The sequence below is a fragment of the Mya arenaria genome, chromosome 15, assembly GCF_026914265.1.
Source record: "Mya arenaria isolate MELC-2E11 chromosome 15, ASM2691426v1".
Classification (NCBI taxonomy): domain Eukaryota; kingdom Metazoa; phylum Mollusca; class Bivalvia; order Myida; family Myidae; genus Mya; species Mya arenaria.
In genome coordinates this window covers 14116712-14133812 of record NC_069136.1, presented here as the reverse complement: position 1 = coordinate 14133812, position 17101 = coordinate 14116712, and the positions used below count along the sequence as shown (strand labels likewise).

Here is a 17101-nt window from a genome sequence, read left to right as displayed (position 1 = left end):
GGTTTTGCTACTAAACATACCAGTAACTTTTTGTTTTTTCAATTTTATTTTCTCAAATATACATGTACATCATACATATATTCATAAAGTATACAAAAGTCGTGTTCCAAATTCAATCATGAAGAAAATATTGTGTTTTTTTTCTGTTTTTTGGGTGTTAGTTAAGAAAGTAAGAAATGTTAGATAGAAGAAGGCAAGAAAGCAATGTGGATGAAATTTACATTCTTACATTGGTGTAAACTTGTGGTATTCAAGAATTAAGCTTGTTAAGTACTAGGATCCATCTACCAAGAAAAGCATGCAATTTATTTTTGGCCATAGCTATTATCTTTTCAGATTGCAGTCTCTTTGAAAAATATGGAACAAAAGCCTCGAAGATAGGCGTACTTCCTTCACACTTTGATTTAAAGATAAAGTATAACGAAGTTAATTGCATATTCATAATTTCCATTTAAAGACTTAAAGTTACAGAAAGTGACCTCACTGTAGTTTATTGTCGAAATATCAACCTCAAATATGCTTATAAGAAAGCGTGTTATTTTGTTCCAGAATATTTGGGTGGAATGGCATTCCCAAAACATATGTTTATTCGAATCTATATACATTGAGCAAAAATCACATAGACTGCAAGAACTAATATTGTATCGATAAAGTTTACTATTATCAGGCAGTATTCTAAGAAGAAATTTGTACTGAAATGCTCTTAATTTGGTATCAATGCAAAGTTTGAATGATTGGGTATAAATATTTTTCCAATTTAGATCATTTACGCTTAGTTCTGCCTCCCATATTCCTTCTTTCGCATTTTGCACTGGTTTTTGGTTTAAAATAAGTTTCTGGTATACCAGCTTGCATATTTTAGTATTTTCAGTCACCTTATTTAAAAAAAACGTAGGTACATTATAATTCATTTCCTCTAATTTTACTTTTGATTTCCAATTTTGAGGAATACACTTCAAAAGCGTGTAATATTTCATGTAATCATGTTGGTTAATATCGTATAGTCTGTGTAGATCCTCAAAATTGTAAAACTGTTTTTGTTGAAAGTTATACAGATGCTCAATGTATAGTACACCTTTGCTGTACCAATTCTTATAGAAAAATGTGTCATCGTTTTGTTGTCTAATGTAACTATTGTTCCAAATAATTTCTTTTGCTATAATGTTTACTTCTTTTCTAAATGTTACACTTGCCCATGATTTAATTATATCACGAAGAAATTTCGATTTTATTTCAAGCCTATCAATTTTATTCGGGTCTAGATTACATTTGAAAATAAAATCTTTTCCAAATCTAACCATCATATTTTCATATATTTTTACCCATTTTGAATCTTTTTGAAACAGCATTCGTTTAACCCAGCTTGATTTTATTGCACATTCGAATTTTAATATGTCTAGCATTTTTAAACCTCCATTTTCATAATACCAGTAACTTTGACATAGCATTTACATGTCTTATGCTCGTCTAAGCACTCTGTATTCAGGGTCGATTGTTCAGAACTTTCGTAAAGTTAACAACACTGTTTCCCACATCATTCTTTACTTGTAAGGTAGAACTTTCGTATGATCTACTCATATATAGAAGTAATACAAGCATTAATGAAACAGTTGTCTCAAATCTTATTGAGAATCCTGTGTCACATATGCATCAGTGCAACTTCCAGAGCAGAGAAGTTATCGACAACAAGTTCACTTTAATGCAACTCTGAACAAACACTTAAACGCACATACGCACGCACGCACTCACACACGCACGCACGCACGTACACACACACTTACACAAACATACACTCAAACAACAAAAGCAAATTCTTGGGTTTGATATATATCTGATTAGTTAAAAGCGATCACATGGTCAAGGTTTATGTTTTATATGACCCGTGTAAATTAATAATTTATTATACCACAGAGCCTGGCGGACGTTCCTAATATCTAGCAAATTACCAGTATATATATTGTTTTTATAAATGTACAACAACCGAACATTTGGCGATAAAAACATAAACATCAGATAAGTTTGAAAAATTCCAAATAAAAAATCCGACACAGAAAAAAATCAGTCACAATCAACACGAGATTAAACCATTGATACTTAGGACTGCATGAGCTTTGTAACAAAGTGTTTGAATCATCCGACTGAAGACGGAATGTATTGCCAAATAGACAATCCTAGAATATTTTTAAATATTAAACAACGTATAATTGCTATTGAATAACACATATTTTATACAGAAAAGACATCATTAGCAAATCGTCTGAAATTGATGTTCTTGAACCGGTTTTAGTTTTAAGGTACCTGTTAACCATACCTAACTATAACTTATAATAGAAAGGGGTTTTATTTGACATGCAAAAGGCATTCGATGGAAATAGTTTCATACGTGGAAGTAGAGGAAGTATAGGATATAATTTAACTAATAGTATCGTTTATAGTCAGTTCGAGAAATTTTAGAGGCCAATTCAACAAAACTAAAATCCACTGGGTATCTGCATCTGTTTAGTGTCATTGTTTCCGCTCTCTTGGAAATAATAATTGCGAGAAAATTGTCACGAAATCTCGATAAAACACAATTAAGTTTTAAATCCAGGCCTAATTTCAAGTGTTTCCAACTCAGTGACATTTCCCCAGGGCCTCATGAAAGCAATAACACTTGTTCGATTTCTGAGTATCAGCATGAAGATTTTAACATTAAGTGCTTTCCGAGGGCATGGATCTCGACAAATCTGTAATAAAATAAAACAAATGAGACCAGTCAGCTACTATTTGTTCAAGTTCGATTGAGCTAGTATATCATATTTTTTTTCAGAACAAGGTCAAAATTAACAGTGAACTTGCGGTCACTCTTTAGCCAAGCTGAGCACTTTGTGTTTAGAGTGAGCTTTTAATGTCTATCGTACGTCGTCGACAAAATGTTCGCTAACACTCTAGAGGCCAAAGATTTGTACAAAAATCAATACAAGTTTGTAGGAATGTGTATCTCTATAATATTGAGGTCCATTTTGATTCTGGTTCTTGTAGGGTAAAAGCGAATGTCACAATATCCAATCGAAGAACCTCTAGGGACTGTATGTTTGAAAAACAAAAGCGAAACATTTAATATTTGCCTTCAAAAATTCTAGACGATAAGTGTGGTGTCAAAAACTATATCAAGTTAATTATGAAATGAAAAACTTGTCAACACTCTGGTAGCAACCCATGTGGGCCATACAGGTTCCAAAATCCAATGCAATACTGGGTAATATGGTTTTAAAAACAAGTGCAAGTTGAATTGCCAGAGTAAACTTCTATAATCTGGTTTTGTGAATAATGAATGAAAATTGAACGTGTTTTAACGTACATGTATGCCTAAATGCATTTATATCTTTGCTGAACAAATATACATATATAACTACAATATTTCCAGCAAAGGTGTCGTCTTTCATCTTCCAATAGGTACCACGCTTTATCGTCAAGAATTCGCAACTGACGGTTAGACGGATATGAGGTCTTCATTTGGTTCACTGCATACAAATAACACTTTGTATTAGTCAGTTCGAGAATTCTGTAATATCATAAAATTTACATAGTAGGTTCAAACCTATGTTCACTTTCCCAGTCTCCTGTATTCACCGATTCTTCCTGGGTTTGACCAAAGTGACGAAAAATCTGATTGTGTTGACTTTCCGTCGCCAACATGATGCATGCGTTTTTATCTCGTGACAACTCCCTTCCTTAAATGTTTATGAACACCATCATTGTCTCTTTTCAGCAAAACTAGACAACGTGAAGACGTACATGTCGTTACGACGAGTGCCCTTACGTCTACAAGACCGCGTTATAAAGTGGTTCGATTACTTGTGGATGTGTAACAAATCAACAGACGAAGAGAGGACGTTAAGTCTACTTCCTGACAAGCTCAAGGCGGAAATCGCAATTCACGTGCACCTGGATACGCTAAAGCGCGTAGAGATCTTTCAACAGACTGAGGCGGGATTTTTGTGCGAACTGGTGCTCAAGCTAAACCCAGTTCTTTTCTCTCCAGGGGACTACATTTGCAGAAAAGGTAACATGGTTATGTTACTCTGTAGTTTCCTTCATACTTGTATTATGTTTCCATAAGTTAACTTATTATTATACCTATGATGGCAATCGTCGAACTTCAATTGAGGTTAAGGTAAAGAAGTTAGATGCTATAAAAGGAAATAAATTGATATGTGTCTCACTTGCCTTGAGCCAACCGTTCGTCAACTTTTTTTTTCTTCCATGCTATGTCGCTTGCCCTATTATTGACTAGAAGTCTGTTTACCTTGCCATAAAGTTTGTAACTTGTTCATCTTTATATTAAGTATCCCCTACAAGTTTTCTAGACTACTTTGATTGCCATTCTTACCAATAGTTCAGAAACTATGTTGACTCTACTTATACCTTAATTTGTCATGAGAAGTTAGCCACTATATCATGTCATTTGCTTTAATGTTAAATTGTTATACATGGTGACCTCTTACAATTTTGTATAATTTGAAAAGTATTTACTTATTGACTAATAATATATATATAATTAAATAATCGAAAATTAATGCAGCCTAATTTCATCTGAAATCGACAGTAAAATAACAGATTGTTCAATCTTTCAAGATCGAAGTAGCATGTTTGCAAAATATTCATCGATTATATATTCACATTGTCTTCCTCTACACATTTAATTATTTTAAATGATACCAAAATGATATAGGGTAATGAGGCATTCACAATTTCACATTATTTCTTAAGAGAGAAGTAGCAGTTCGGTCAGCTTGTTTGCTTTCCTCCTACCCCTATTTTAAGCACAGGGACGAAACTAGGCATACGCCAGTACGCCTTGGCGTTCAAGTCAAGTTTTCCCTTGCAATGACTACTGTTAATAATAACTTAAAAAGGTAAGGAGTGCATGTACTGTATACAGCTTATGAACCGATACATCTCATTTGCTGAATGTTGGCATATATAATGCTACCCCAAAGTTCCAAGCCATATAAACACCTTTACATATCGACTGATCACTGAAGTGTACTGACGAACAATTCAAAATTCTTCAGGAACACTCATTTAAACCAACTAATCATTGTTTGTATAAAGGCAATTATTGCGTTTTACAGTATTTACAGTACAATTACAATAATTGACAAGTTCATTGGCTAGATTGAAATATTATTTCATGTTAAACTACCGAATATCTCAATTCAGATTTATATTCAGGGGACATGAGTTCCTTATGACATTTCATTTCACACGGTGGCTTAACTTGATTTTCGCGAATTAAATGTCGCCTATGGTTGAATGAAGATCAATATTGAAACAATTATTATGTATAGCTAGTGTTACTAGATCGAAACCCATATAAATATATGTAAAATTCTACTAAACCTTTCAAATTACGCTGATATTCTTATTTTTAGATAACATACACTCAAGAAAGACATTGGCACATGTTCAGAACTTAAGATCTAGAACTTTGTTAGAGATTGGATAGGAAATGATCATGTTATAAAGTATATGTGGTGAATATGGTCAAAGTTTGAACTTCCAAGACCAAAAACTTTGGAATAAATACTGAAATATGTCTGTTTATTGACATTGGTCGAGATAAAATGGCTAATAGATTGTGATCAGGTTTAATTCTGATTGAATAAGCTAGATAGCGGACATTGTGATCCTGAAGAAACAAAATGCAATTTTCCTCAAAACAACCTCTTAAAATTAAAGAACACTTTTCCATTTGACATTGTTGCTCTTACAAAATTTGGTCTTAAAACGGGTTTTAGCTGATATTTAGCTTTGGATTTCGCTATGAAAGGAGACCCAAGACAATGATGAATTGCTTTAGTTTTACAGTTACCACCTGTATACATTGCTCGTAATACCTTTACCATTTGCTGTCTATATGGAAACAGCTTGGTTAATTATGCACATAGAACCAATATTGGTTGGCTATTTTTATCACAACTGTCTCACACGTGTGCTTTGAAGACCACATGATTGAAAAAACAAGACTATTGTGCGATTGCATTATTTCTCGTCTAAGCATTGTATCAGTATCGTAAATGATATTATTTATATTTCACCGACCACACCAAGGTGGTGATCCCGTTAATTACTATCGGCAACAGTTGTTTTTATTAATTTTCAATTATTCTTTGGTGAAGTACTATCAATTCAATACAAGAGAGTTGCATTTAATGTAATGTGAACAAGTTTTGAATCTGTAACTCATTTCTCTTGTCTGACCTTATTTGAACCTTGGTAACAAATGCAGAGAAACATACCAAATAAATACGAAGTATGATAACTTTTTACATCTTTTATTATAAGCTGATTCATTCACTAAAACACGAAGGGTTATCCCTTTTTTATCTTGAAAATGATTGAAACGACGTTCATAAAAATTGCACAGCGGAAAAAGTTATTTTATTCTAAAGGAACGTTTTTGTTCCTTATATGATTTTGACGAAAAAGTGTGCTTTAACTTGCTTTTGTGAGAAGTTATTTATCTATCTTACATTGTTTATAAATATTTTGATATGTCTTATGAGCTCGATTTGTGTTCGTTTTAAAAAACATCGACAAGAATGAGTTTGTCTTACAATTGATTGGATAACGCACCGTCACGTAAAAATGTAAATCATTTGTATGATGCAACTGCTTAGGCAAACATCTCATCAAAAGGTTTTTCCTATCAAAAGCATTTTAGACTGTTATCATTCACCAATTATTTCTGTTCAAAGCATCTTAATTGTTATGATAAAATGGAATAATGAGAGCAAGTTTATTCTATGTAAATAGCAATAACTAAGACGAGCATTGAACTAGAAAATGTTTATTACAGAAGATGCTGTACCATGAACAAAGCCATTTCCTTCCGTATGAGATCATTTCTGTTATGTCGGTGAAAACAGCTTGTTCGATAATATTAATGCAAATTATCATCGTAACCCAATCTTAGTTGTGAGAGAATATGTAAACAAATGGCATTGCTCTCTTATGTGCTCTCTTATGTGTTTTAGACTGGTTATATACGCGTGTGTATGATATAATATTGGTGTGTTCCCCTCAAATTGTAATCCAGTTAATGCAAACTGAACTTGAATTATGTCAAGATTGTCAAACCGTAAGTAAACAAATGGGTCCACACGCTAGCGTCTATATGAGATGTACCATGTACTTGGAAATGCCATTATTGTTTTACGAACACAACAGGGAAAAAACAAAACTTAACTTTACCACAAATCAAATTAAACGGCAAAATGATCATTGGCACACTGATGATCAACGAGACATATACAACTAGGTCAAGTAGTCGAAAATTTAAACATTAACCCCCGTTCAATGGCACATGTGCGACGCTACTGACGCAGAAAAGAAATAAATAACAAATCCTGCAGGCGATGGGACACGTGCTGTCGGTAATAATTTCAGAAACATCATGGGCTGAACTAGAGTGAATATCAATACTGTATGTTATCTTCCTACCAGAGCCACCATTATCTTGATCCTCATTAATCTGATAAATATAACGATCTAAAAATAGTTATATTCTGCTAAAAATAAAACGCCGGGATACATCATTACAGCGCGGAAATAGCCGAACAAGCAAAAACTCATACTCGGACTGCAACACGACCAATCCATTTGTATGGTTTCGACATCATTCTGCTAAACATTGAGCATTGAGACAAACAAATGGGTTAAAACGACATGAATAGAAGTGTCTTTGGAGTTTGTGGTCTTAAGACTACCTGCGTGCATGCGCAGATAGTCTAAAAATGGTACATGTCCAAAATGGTGCCGGTAATGAGAAATGACTCTTGTATGTTTCCAAAATATATTTCATCTGCTATTCGGAATATTACCTCAAGTAATTGGCCAACTCATCTTTGAGATTAGGGATGTGGTTTCTACGGACAGACTTTCATGTTAATCTATTAGTGTAATTAGTCTGTATTTCGTCCTACATATGAGCGTATCACATCACACCATATTTAATATTAATAAACAAAATATATTAATGTTTGATCTTGTCAAAGCAAGATCACAATACCATATACGCATTAAAAATGCAGCAAGCAGCTGTCAATGGTAAATTGACATATATTTGCCATTAAATCCTTAAAATCGACGTTAAATGATAGTGTGTATTCCGCTGGCTTTCTCTAACCTCGTTTTGATCTCGTTCTAGAGGAAAATAATACGGTAATTCATATCATTTGGTTTTTATTAAATTAGATATATATAAAAACCTTGTTATTGAATCTAATGTTAGTTTGATCTCTTTTGGAACGATTTTATGAGAAAACAATGAATATTTACAAATTTTACCGAGATGTAATAATTATACCGAGATGTAAGATGAGATTCAAATGGAATGATTACAAAATGTTCATTTTATAACGCAGTTCAGTTGAAATAAATATCTAAAGAATTAACTGCAGACTTATGCTACTTCAAGGTTTTTCAATCAATTTTTTTTTCATATTTGTTAGCAATCTGGCCCCAATTTCTCGAAATTCTCAAATCCCTTATAATAGGATTAAGCTAATCTATAAAATGTGTTATATTTTCTTCTTCAATAATTTTTAGAAATTATGTAGGAATAATCTCCATGATTATCAGAATAAACCATTTTTCATTTATCAAAATCCATTTTCAGTATGTATCTTGGCTAATTGAAATAAGTGACTTAAGTCTGTTAAGCTTAAGAAGTTTGGAGAAATTTGGGCCTGTAAGCTAAATTGTTGGTAATAATACTAAAAATATGTGTCACCTGGCATTAACATGGTGCTGTCAACAGCTGTAAGAATTTCCATCATAACTGACCAGAAAGAATCATGTGTTAAATGTTTATAATATTTCGTATTTTTATCGTAGGTTAAGTCTTCTGAACATGTGGAAACGCAATTTTCATGTGAAATATAATTCAACATTTTTTCTTTAAACAAAATGCTTAAAGTCACAGACCAAGTCGTCCATTTGCGGGTCATGTTCTCTATAATTTCAAATATTACTCCACTTGCTCTCTAAAATATCGATCGATTTATATTGCAAAGCTAGGAGAACAAATTGGGTTAGTAGGACAATTAAAGCTGCTGTTTTATTTAAGGGTTTAACCATACTTGTTGGAGCAACAACATGTGTTTATTATGAATTTAGAAAAAGTTGGTTAGCATAATACTTTGAATAAAGTGATGATTTCTTACGACAATTTGGGTTAGTATTTAAGTTTAAATCATATTTGTTTTTGTTTTATTTAGATTGAGAATGCTCCTTCATATTGATGTGTTTTTAGGGATTCAATTGAATGGCAAAATTGGTATTCGAATGTTCGGTTATTCTTTCGATCGAATATTCGAATATTCGATTACCATATTTTAAAAGTTGTAGTTAACTATAATTATCATTATATAAGTTATAGTCGGGGAATTTTAACCCTCATTTCTCGTAGTTCAGTACGCGCGGCGGACCCTGAATTTCCCCAAATGAGCCTATTAAATTCCCCGAATAAAGAAAAGGCAATACATCATGAACAAACAAAAAAATCGAATAATTTCAATTTGCTGCCTTCATATTTGTAAACAATGTGAAATGAGATGGATTCCTAGTCTAATAGCGTTATGCGTCAATGAAGGGTCTTTCCGTATGATGAGAAGCCTCGTTCAGGGATTGAACTCTACTAAACATGACTACGGAAAAACCAAACCAACACGGGAACTACATGTAGTTAAATAATAAAAGGAAAACATATGTGGATTTTGACATTTCTATTGTACATCAATATAGTAAAATGTCTTAAAACGCTATACTATACATTTACATTTTAAAGCACGAACATTGAATCAAAACATATACATACACGACTGAAAGAAATTGACACATGTCTAGGATTAAATGCTATGATTTGACACTTAGTTAAATTATCAAGTAAGATAGAATACGGAGTGAGTTTGCTCAAATAATACATTTCAAGATATACCTCTAGAAAAGATATTACGACCAGTCTGTTCATTATGGTAAAAGAAAAGGTATTGTCTCCAGGTTTAATACTAGTTTTTAAGAAACAAAATGCAGTTTTCTTGACAACCACCCCTTATATATAGAACACTTCTCCATTCGACAATTTACAAAACTTTATCTTGAGATATGACGGCATTTTGCTGATATTAGTATGATTTCCGCTGCCAAAGAAACCCGAGAAAAAGAATTAGGTTTTTTTTCCACAATAACCACCTGTATGTAGTGCTCATGAAGTGAACATTTCCTCTCTATATAGAAACAGCGTGCTTAACTATGCAACTAGAACCGAAATTAGTTTTGCTTGTTTCGCCATAATTGTCGCACTGCTTAGACGACCGCATTATTGTACAAAGCACTTTGTATGATTGCTCTCTTTCCGTCTTGAAAAAAACTATTCCAGTTATGTTTAACTGTTCAGATTTGACTCTCTATCCTCAGAGTTGTATACGAGTTTTCACTGACCTTGAAAAGGCTGTCACACAAATATTTACTTATGTCGATAATTGTATATATATGTTTTAAATGTGTGTGACCTTAAAAGGAATCATTTGTCTGTTTCTGTCGGGTTCAATTTCTAGTTCGCTAAAGAGTTTTCCATGCATATAGAGGAATTAAAAGTTTTCTAGTGTTGTTTTCCATGGGACCGTATTTCGGGTTAAAATGCACAAAGAAGGTAAAATATCAATTTCACGTTCTGGAACGAAAACCAACAGTGACAATTACACTCCTATACTGGATGATTGAACCAGGGGTGTTCATATAAAAAGTAGTTGCGATGTGTTGCACATACAATGTCTAAGTTTTACCATGTTTTGAAAATTAAAACCTTTGTTGGAAATATAAGTTTATTACTTTCTGCATTTTACATCAATAGCCAGGCCAATTCGGGTAAAAAGGTTTGGACTGGTCTAAATTGTCGCTCTTGAATTATTCAATCGGCAATTCTGTACAATACTCCGGTATTTTTTATAGACTATTCGCTCGCTGTGTTCGTTTTCAAATGACATTGGACAGAAATGAATAATTCTCATGGTCAAATTAAGAATTAAAGTATTGCCTGTATGTTTGCCAATTGATGCTTAGCCAAATAACGTATCAAATCGTTTTCCCTGCAATAATATTTTAGACTGTATGCATTACCAGCAGTCCTTTTTTCCAATGTGACCGTGTTGATTCTATGTACACAGTAACTATGACAGGCACTGAGCTAGAAAATGCTCATTTCAGAAGATGCTGTACCATGAACAAAGCAATTTCCTTCCGTATGAGTAAATCTCTGTTAGTGAAAACAGCTTGTTCGATACGAGTAATGTACATTGTCATCGTAGCCCCGTCTTAGTTGTCAGAGCGTACGTGAACAAATGTATTTCGTTTTTAACTAGTTTAAAACCTGTTTTACTCACGTAGCTTTGAGATATTAGTGTTGAGATTTTTATAAAATGTAACCAAGTTAATGCAAGCTGTCCTTTTTTGGACTTTTGTCAAGATTGTCAAAGCGTAAGGAAACAAATTGATATACTCGCTAGCGTCTATTAAATGTACTCTATATGCGAAAATGACATTATCAATTCATGAAATGATAAAAACAAAAGGGACAAACCTAATTACTGAACCTTAAAAACACTCGTGTTTAAAGGCAAAATGGTCAGGACCACACTGATGCCCATCGAGAGAAATAGAACGCAGAAGTTAATATGTGTTTATCGTCGGATTTCATGTAACATTTAAACATAAGCTATGTTTAGCGTAAAAAAACACACTCTGTACAAACATCAAAATAACAATATTTGTAAATGTGCCGCCATTGCATGGTCAGTGATAAAACATACATAAGTAATAAGGTATGGTGTTTAATGCGACATTCAAGCCCCATTCATTTTGATAAATTCATACGTACCGTCACCTTAGTGCAATAACTCTATTTCTGCATATAGAAATAGGAACATATATTGAGTTCTTGCACTAAGGTGACTGTATAACTGTAAGGTTATGTTTACAGTACTTACGCAAACAGTTGTAATGCAACTGTGTCGTTTCAAACCATTTATTTCTATAAATACTAACAATCTTTAAACATTACTGTACATTACTTAATTTTTATTTCAAAATGGTCTTTCTTTTATGTCCCGTAATTATTTGTTTAATTACAACTTCTCATTTCAACATTAGCAAGCATTTTCGGTCTTCTCGTCCACGACTTAAAAAATGGGGAATATGTATGGGAAATAAAAGCTGCGTTCCTGTCAAATGTTTTTCCACGAAGAAAACTAAATGATTAAGATTTATTTAAAAGTTTAACAATTCGCCTCCCCCGTCCTTCTTTCGTATAGATGAATAGCCTGAATTGACCTTTTGATAACTTGACGCTTATTACTTCAGGTGAGGTCGGAAAAGAGATGTACATAGTCAATCGAGGCAAGCTACACGTCGTCGGCGACAATGGAAAAACAGTGCTGGCAACGCTCAAACCGGGAAGCTATTTCGGGGAAATCAGTATTCTTAACATGGGTACCTCCGGAAATCGCCGTACAGCTTCGGTTCGTTCCGTAGGATACTCCGATCTTTTCCGACTATCAAAACAAGATCTCTGGGATGTTTTAAAGGAATATCCTGCAGCTCGAATCAAATTGGAATCTATTGCTGTGATGCGTTTGAACAAAACCGAAAAGAAGCCAATAGAAATAGGTATGTTTGGTTGGACATTTGGTTCGTATCACTCTTTGTTTACCACTAAAATGCTGAGGGCTAATTATTTGGAATACAAGAGTTTAATTTTCCATTTTAACCTCAAAAACGGAAGACAAATTACATAGTTCTACGATTAGACGAATGTTAACCGATAATGCACCAGTCAAATGTAACAACGCCCCCCCCCCCCCCCAGGTCCGTGGGTATACCGGGGATAGCCGGGAAAATGGGCCGTGTTTTTACTTTCAAGATGGCCCTGCAGTGCCGGGTGAATGCGGTGGTTTTGTCTTCGCGCCAAATATAGCGGGTAATGGGCCTTACCTAGAGTCCCTGTGGGGCAGGTGCATTTGGCGGGGGTTTCACCAGCAGTTCGTCCCGGCAGTGCGGAGATTTTGCCCGGGCATGGCTGGACCGAAAGTCACTGTCCCCGCTATTCCCAGGACCTAGGGGGGGGGGGGGGGCGTGGTTACAATTGACTGGTGCATAACCTTAAGCTATCCACCTATATGTATCGTTCACTGATGGTAGACTGAATATAAATGAAATCACTCACAGAAACAATAAAAAAACGATGGAGATCGAGTTCATTTTTTTATTTACATTTAGCTTTATGAAATGTTACGTTTTCCTTCTACTCCTTCAATTGAAACATACCTCCTTTTTTGCTGGCCTTTATACAATGAATAGTAATATATCATATGCAGTATCAATAAATGGCCAACCTTTTAATTCCATTTTATGCTTAAAGTAGTATCTAAGACAAGTCTATACGAATAATTCTAAAAATGGTTTTGAATGTCCTCATTTCTGCACTTAGATTTTTCCATTTGGATTTCAGTTGACCTCAAGCGAAGTAAAAGCACACCGGGCTTAGTTGAGTCTGCGGGCAAGACGCCAGTTACGGGTGCTTCCATGACACGTCATGATACCCTCCCTGCCGGGCTTCCAACACACAGTGCTTCCATGGAGCTTCCTATTGTGGCGTCATCAGACAACCGTGATGATGACATCACAGATGAAATAAAAACACAATACGGCGATACCATTAACACACACATTTCACTTAACACAATCACAACTGCTGCAGGTCATACCTTAGAACAGAAAGACCAAGATGCAAACATACAAACAGTTTCAAGTGTAACATCGGTTCTGACTGGCTCCTCTTTAGTAAGGTCGCCTTTAGCAGTAGAGGGCCAAGCTCCAATGTTTCATTTCAGCCCCCCTGTTACTCCGAGGGTAAACACACAGTATCCCTACTCTTATCCAGTGCAGTCGAGTCCGAGTGCACACAATATGGTTGCTCCTGCAACAACGTATTCAGAATACGTTCCTCGTGATATAGCGCATGATACAAGTTCGCGTCTTCAGCCTGCTCAATATCAAACAATGCAGTATCCGTTCACACATTTCACCATGCCCACCTCTGGCGCAACGTTGTCACAAATGTTCCTATCCCCTTTTTGTGCCTCGCCAACATATCCTCCACCGATGTCGCCCTCAAACATAGTAGGTGAGCGAAACGTCAGCGCATGCGCTCAAACTACCCCATCAAACTCTGCTTCCGCAACACCACGTGGTTCTTTGCAACCAACAAGTGAAGGACAACCTCCCTTGGCATCCAATCAAATTTATCATAATGTTTCCCATGATACTTTGGTTCAAGAAATAACGAGACTCAGGGAGCGGTTAAAATCACTGGAATCTGAAAATACAATGATGGCGGCTAAGCTTAATCAACAACAATGGGAACTGGAACATAGACTGTCTGAACTTGAAATGCAGATGACATGCACTAGTGACTTGGCAAGCTCCGGGAGTACTGATGAACTTCGCTCAAATCCTTTTGAGAATATTAGTAGGGAGTCGATGATTTGAAGTTATTGGCAGAATATATACATGCACAAACATGTAGTAGTGTGACTGCTGTTCTTAAATTAAAATTTCGGTAGTTGTTCTGTGTAAATAGTCTCTAAGCTCATTAGTTTTCGATTAACAGTTTGTTTCTCATGTGAAGCCTTGCAAACGTAGAAGGATTACTGCGTCCGTCGTCGTCGTTGCTCGCGTCGGTCGTCGGCATCACACTTTTGCTTCCGATCACAAACTAGACAACTTTTTATAGTGTCCTCAAACGCCAGTAAGTTGATTGTTAAGGTCAGTCTTTGGCCTGTATTACTTTCGGTTTCAATAGGTAAAATAGATTATGACCTTTAATAGGAAACGATATAGACGGTACGGACAGCCAAACATCCGATTTGCTGAATTTTAGTACGTACAAGGTGATTGCAATTCGTGACATAATTGTAGGAAAAACAAGTTCTTTGGAACATTAAGTGTCAACACAGAGACAAATATCGATTATAATTGAAGTAATCGACTTGAAACCATTTTGGTATCTTTGAATGTGCATTCAAGTCGCATCGGCCTATTTGAGCTTGTTATCGTATGATAAAACATGCAAGTAATAAATATATTTTTATCGTCCCCATTGAAGACAAAATTGTGAGAAATTATACACCTTTCCACCATACAAATGTATATTCAGGAGTTGTTTCATTCGTAATATGTTTGTGTATTTTGAATATAAAAAAATACACGGATACGACTGAGATATTGAAATCGCGATGAATATGAGTTTTGTCAGAAGTCAACAGAGCAGATGATATATGCTTAAAATATGTTTAAAGGGAGGTAACAAATGCCGATTGAAACAAACTGACCCAACCAGATTACTTCCCAGCTTCTGATAATTTGCTCTTTTAGACAGATAAATTTATATAATTCGTATTAAGAAACGACTTGATTTTATAAATACATTGTATATCGGATGATGAATCACTGACGACAATGGGGTACAGAGGTATTTGCGCCCGATTAGTTGGTTGACGCCCTTATCATGGAACGTTTGTAATTATTTCATTGATGCAGAGTATGTGACATTTGTTCTAGAGTTATTATCTGTCTTTACGTATTTCCAATGACCCTCAAATTAGGAATTTAGATATAAAACGTGTGACACTTCGGGTATATCCGGTTACTTTAAACGTTTGCAATAACTTTCACGACCGATGCTTTACAGTAGACGTCTGAAAAGAACTGCACTCTTTAGTCTTGAGTATGAAAGTCAGTCTCAGAACTTTAATGAACATTATCTCTTACGACAGTACTTAAGAAGGAATGTATATGAACTAATTTTGCACCTTGGTTTGGTTAAAGATATCCAAGATTGGTAAATTCTAGTTTCATATTGGCTGTAGATAAATCGGATTGCGTAAGTGCAAAGCAGCCATAAGATAACCTGTGGATAATGTATCTGGTTTTATCCAATTGTTTTCAGCTGTTATTATAAGTCATGACAATCTGCAGCTGTTTATATTAAAGTTATATACCGAGGAACAATGAAGGCAATAAACCAGTCAGCAATAATTCAATCATTTTTTTTATTGATTTTATTTTCATATTAGAATAATCATAATTACATGTTGTTGTTTTAATTCAATACATTGTAATGAAAAGAAACAAAGAGCTGCATTTATGGAATCGTGCCATTATTTGCAGGTGTTTCGAGTTTTCCATTCGTTTCATTCGTTTAACCATTGTTAATATGATTGTGTTGCTTTATTAAAACCTCTTGTAAAGTCTGTGACATGTTTGTTACATGTTAATTCATGTTTCATGGTTTCCATTTACTTCATTAATCTTTGCAACCGTGATTTTTCGGGTCTTATTTTACATGTTCAGTGATACTGTACATATAGTTTCAATAGCATTCTTCGCTTCTTATTTATATATTAAACTGTGAAATATAGTATTATGTTATGAAATTGAATTGTTACATAAATGTATATAACTGATGGATAGCTGATAAATTGTTATATGATCATTTCAGATACAATTATAGTAATAAAATAAAATGAAAATTATGTACGTGTTCCTTCTTTTGCATTAGTTGCTCCGAATTGTATCCCTCCGTCTGCAGATAGAATTGGGATCTCTAATCATAGAAGTACCTGAGGTTTACCTATACGTTTGATATTATTTGTTTTACTGATAAGTTTCCTCAAGTTAATGTTTACTTTGAAAAGATTTACCTTTTGCGTTTTATCTTTATTAAGGATTGTTGGGATAAGAGTGATGTTTGTCCACATAAACTGGTTTAAACCCCCAATAAATTTACATTTTACTGACCGTTCCAAGGAGGTACCTAACAGTTCTTGATAAACATACCTAGTTTTTTATATATAGTATTTATGCACTGTGCTGTTTGTGGAGTTTTGTGCTGTTCTTCTGTGTTTCTTGTTTGTGATTTTATGTTCTATGTCTTTGGCGTTTACCAAGTGCCACTAAACCGGGTTTATGTTTAAACATTTTGCTACTGTGCTTCTTT

At 34.5% G+C, this 17101-nt stretch overlaps 1 protein-coding gene across 1 annotated transcript in view; it reads left to right on the top strand.

The window, feature by feature from the left end:
* Positions 1-16551, top strand: part of LOC128220263 (cyclic nucleotide-gated cation channel beta-3-like) — a 92129-nt gene extending 75578 nt beyond the window's left edge. The window contains exons 2-4 of the mRNA XM_052928593.1: positions 3752-4045; positions 12406-12711; positions 13553-16551. Of these exons, the coding sequence (XP_052784553.1) occupies positions 3752-4045; positions 12406-12711; positions 13553-14592 (1640 nt within the window). The 3' untranslated portion in view covers positions 14593-16551. The remainder of the gene's footprint in view (positions 1-3751; positions 4046-12405; positions 12712-13552) is intronic.
* Positions 16552-17101: the final 550 nt, after the last annotated feature.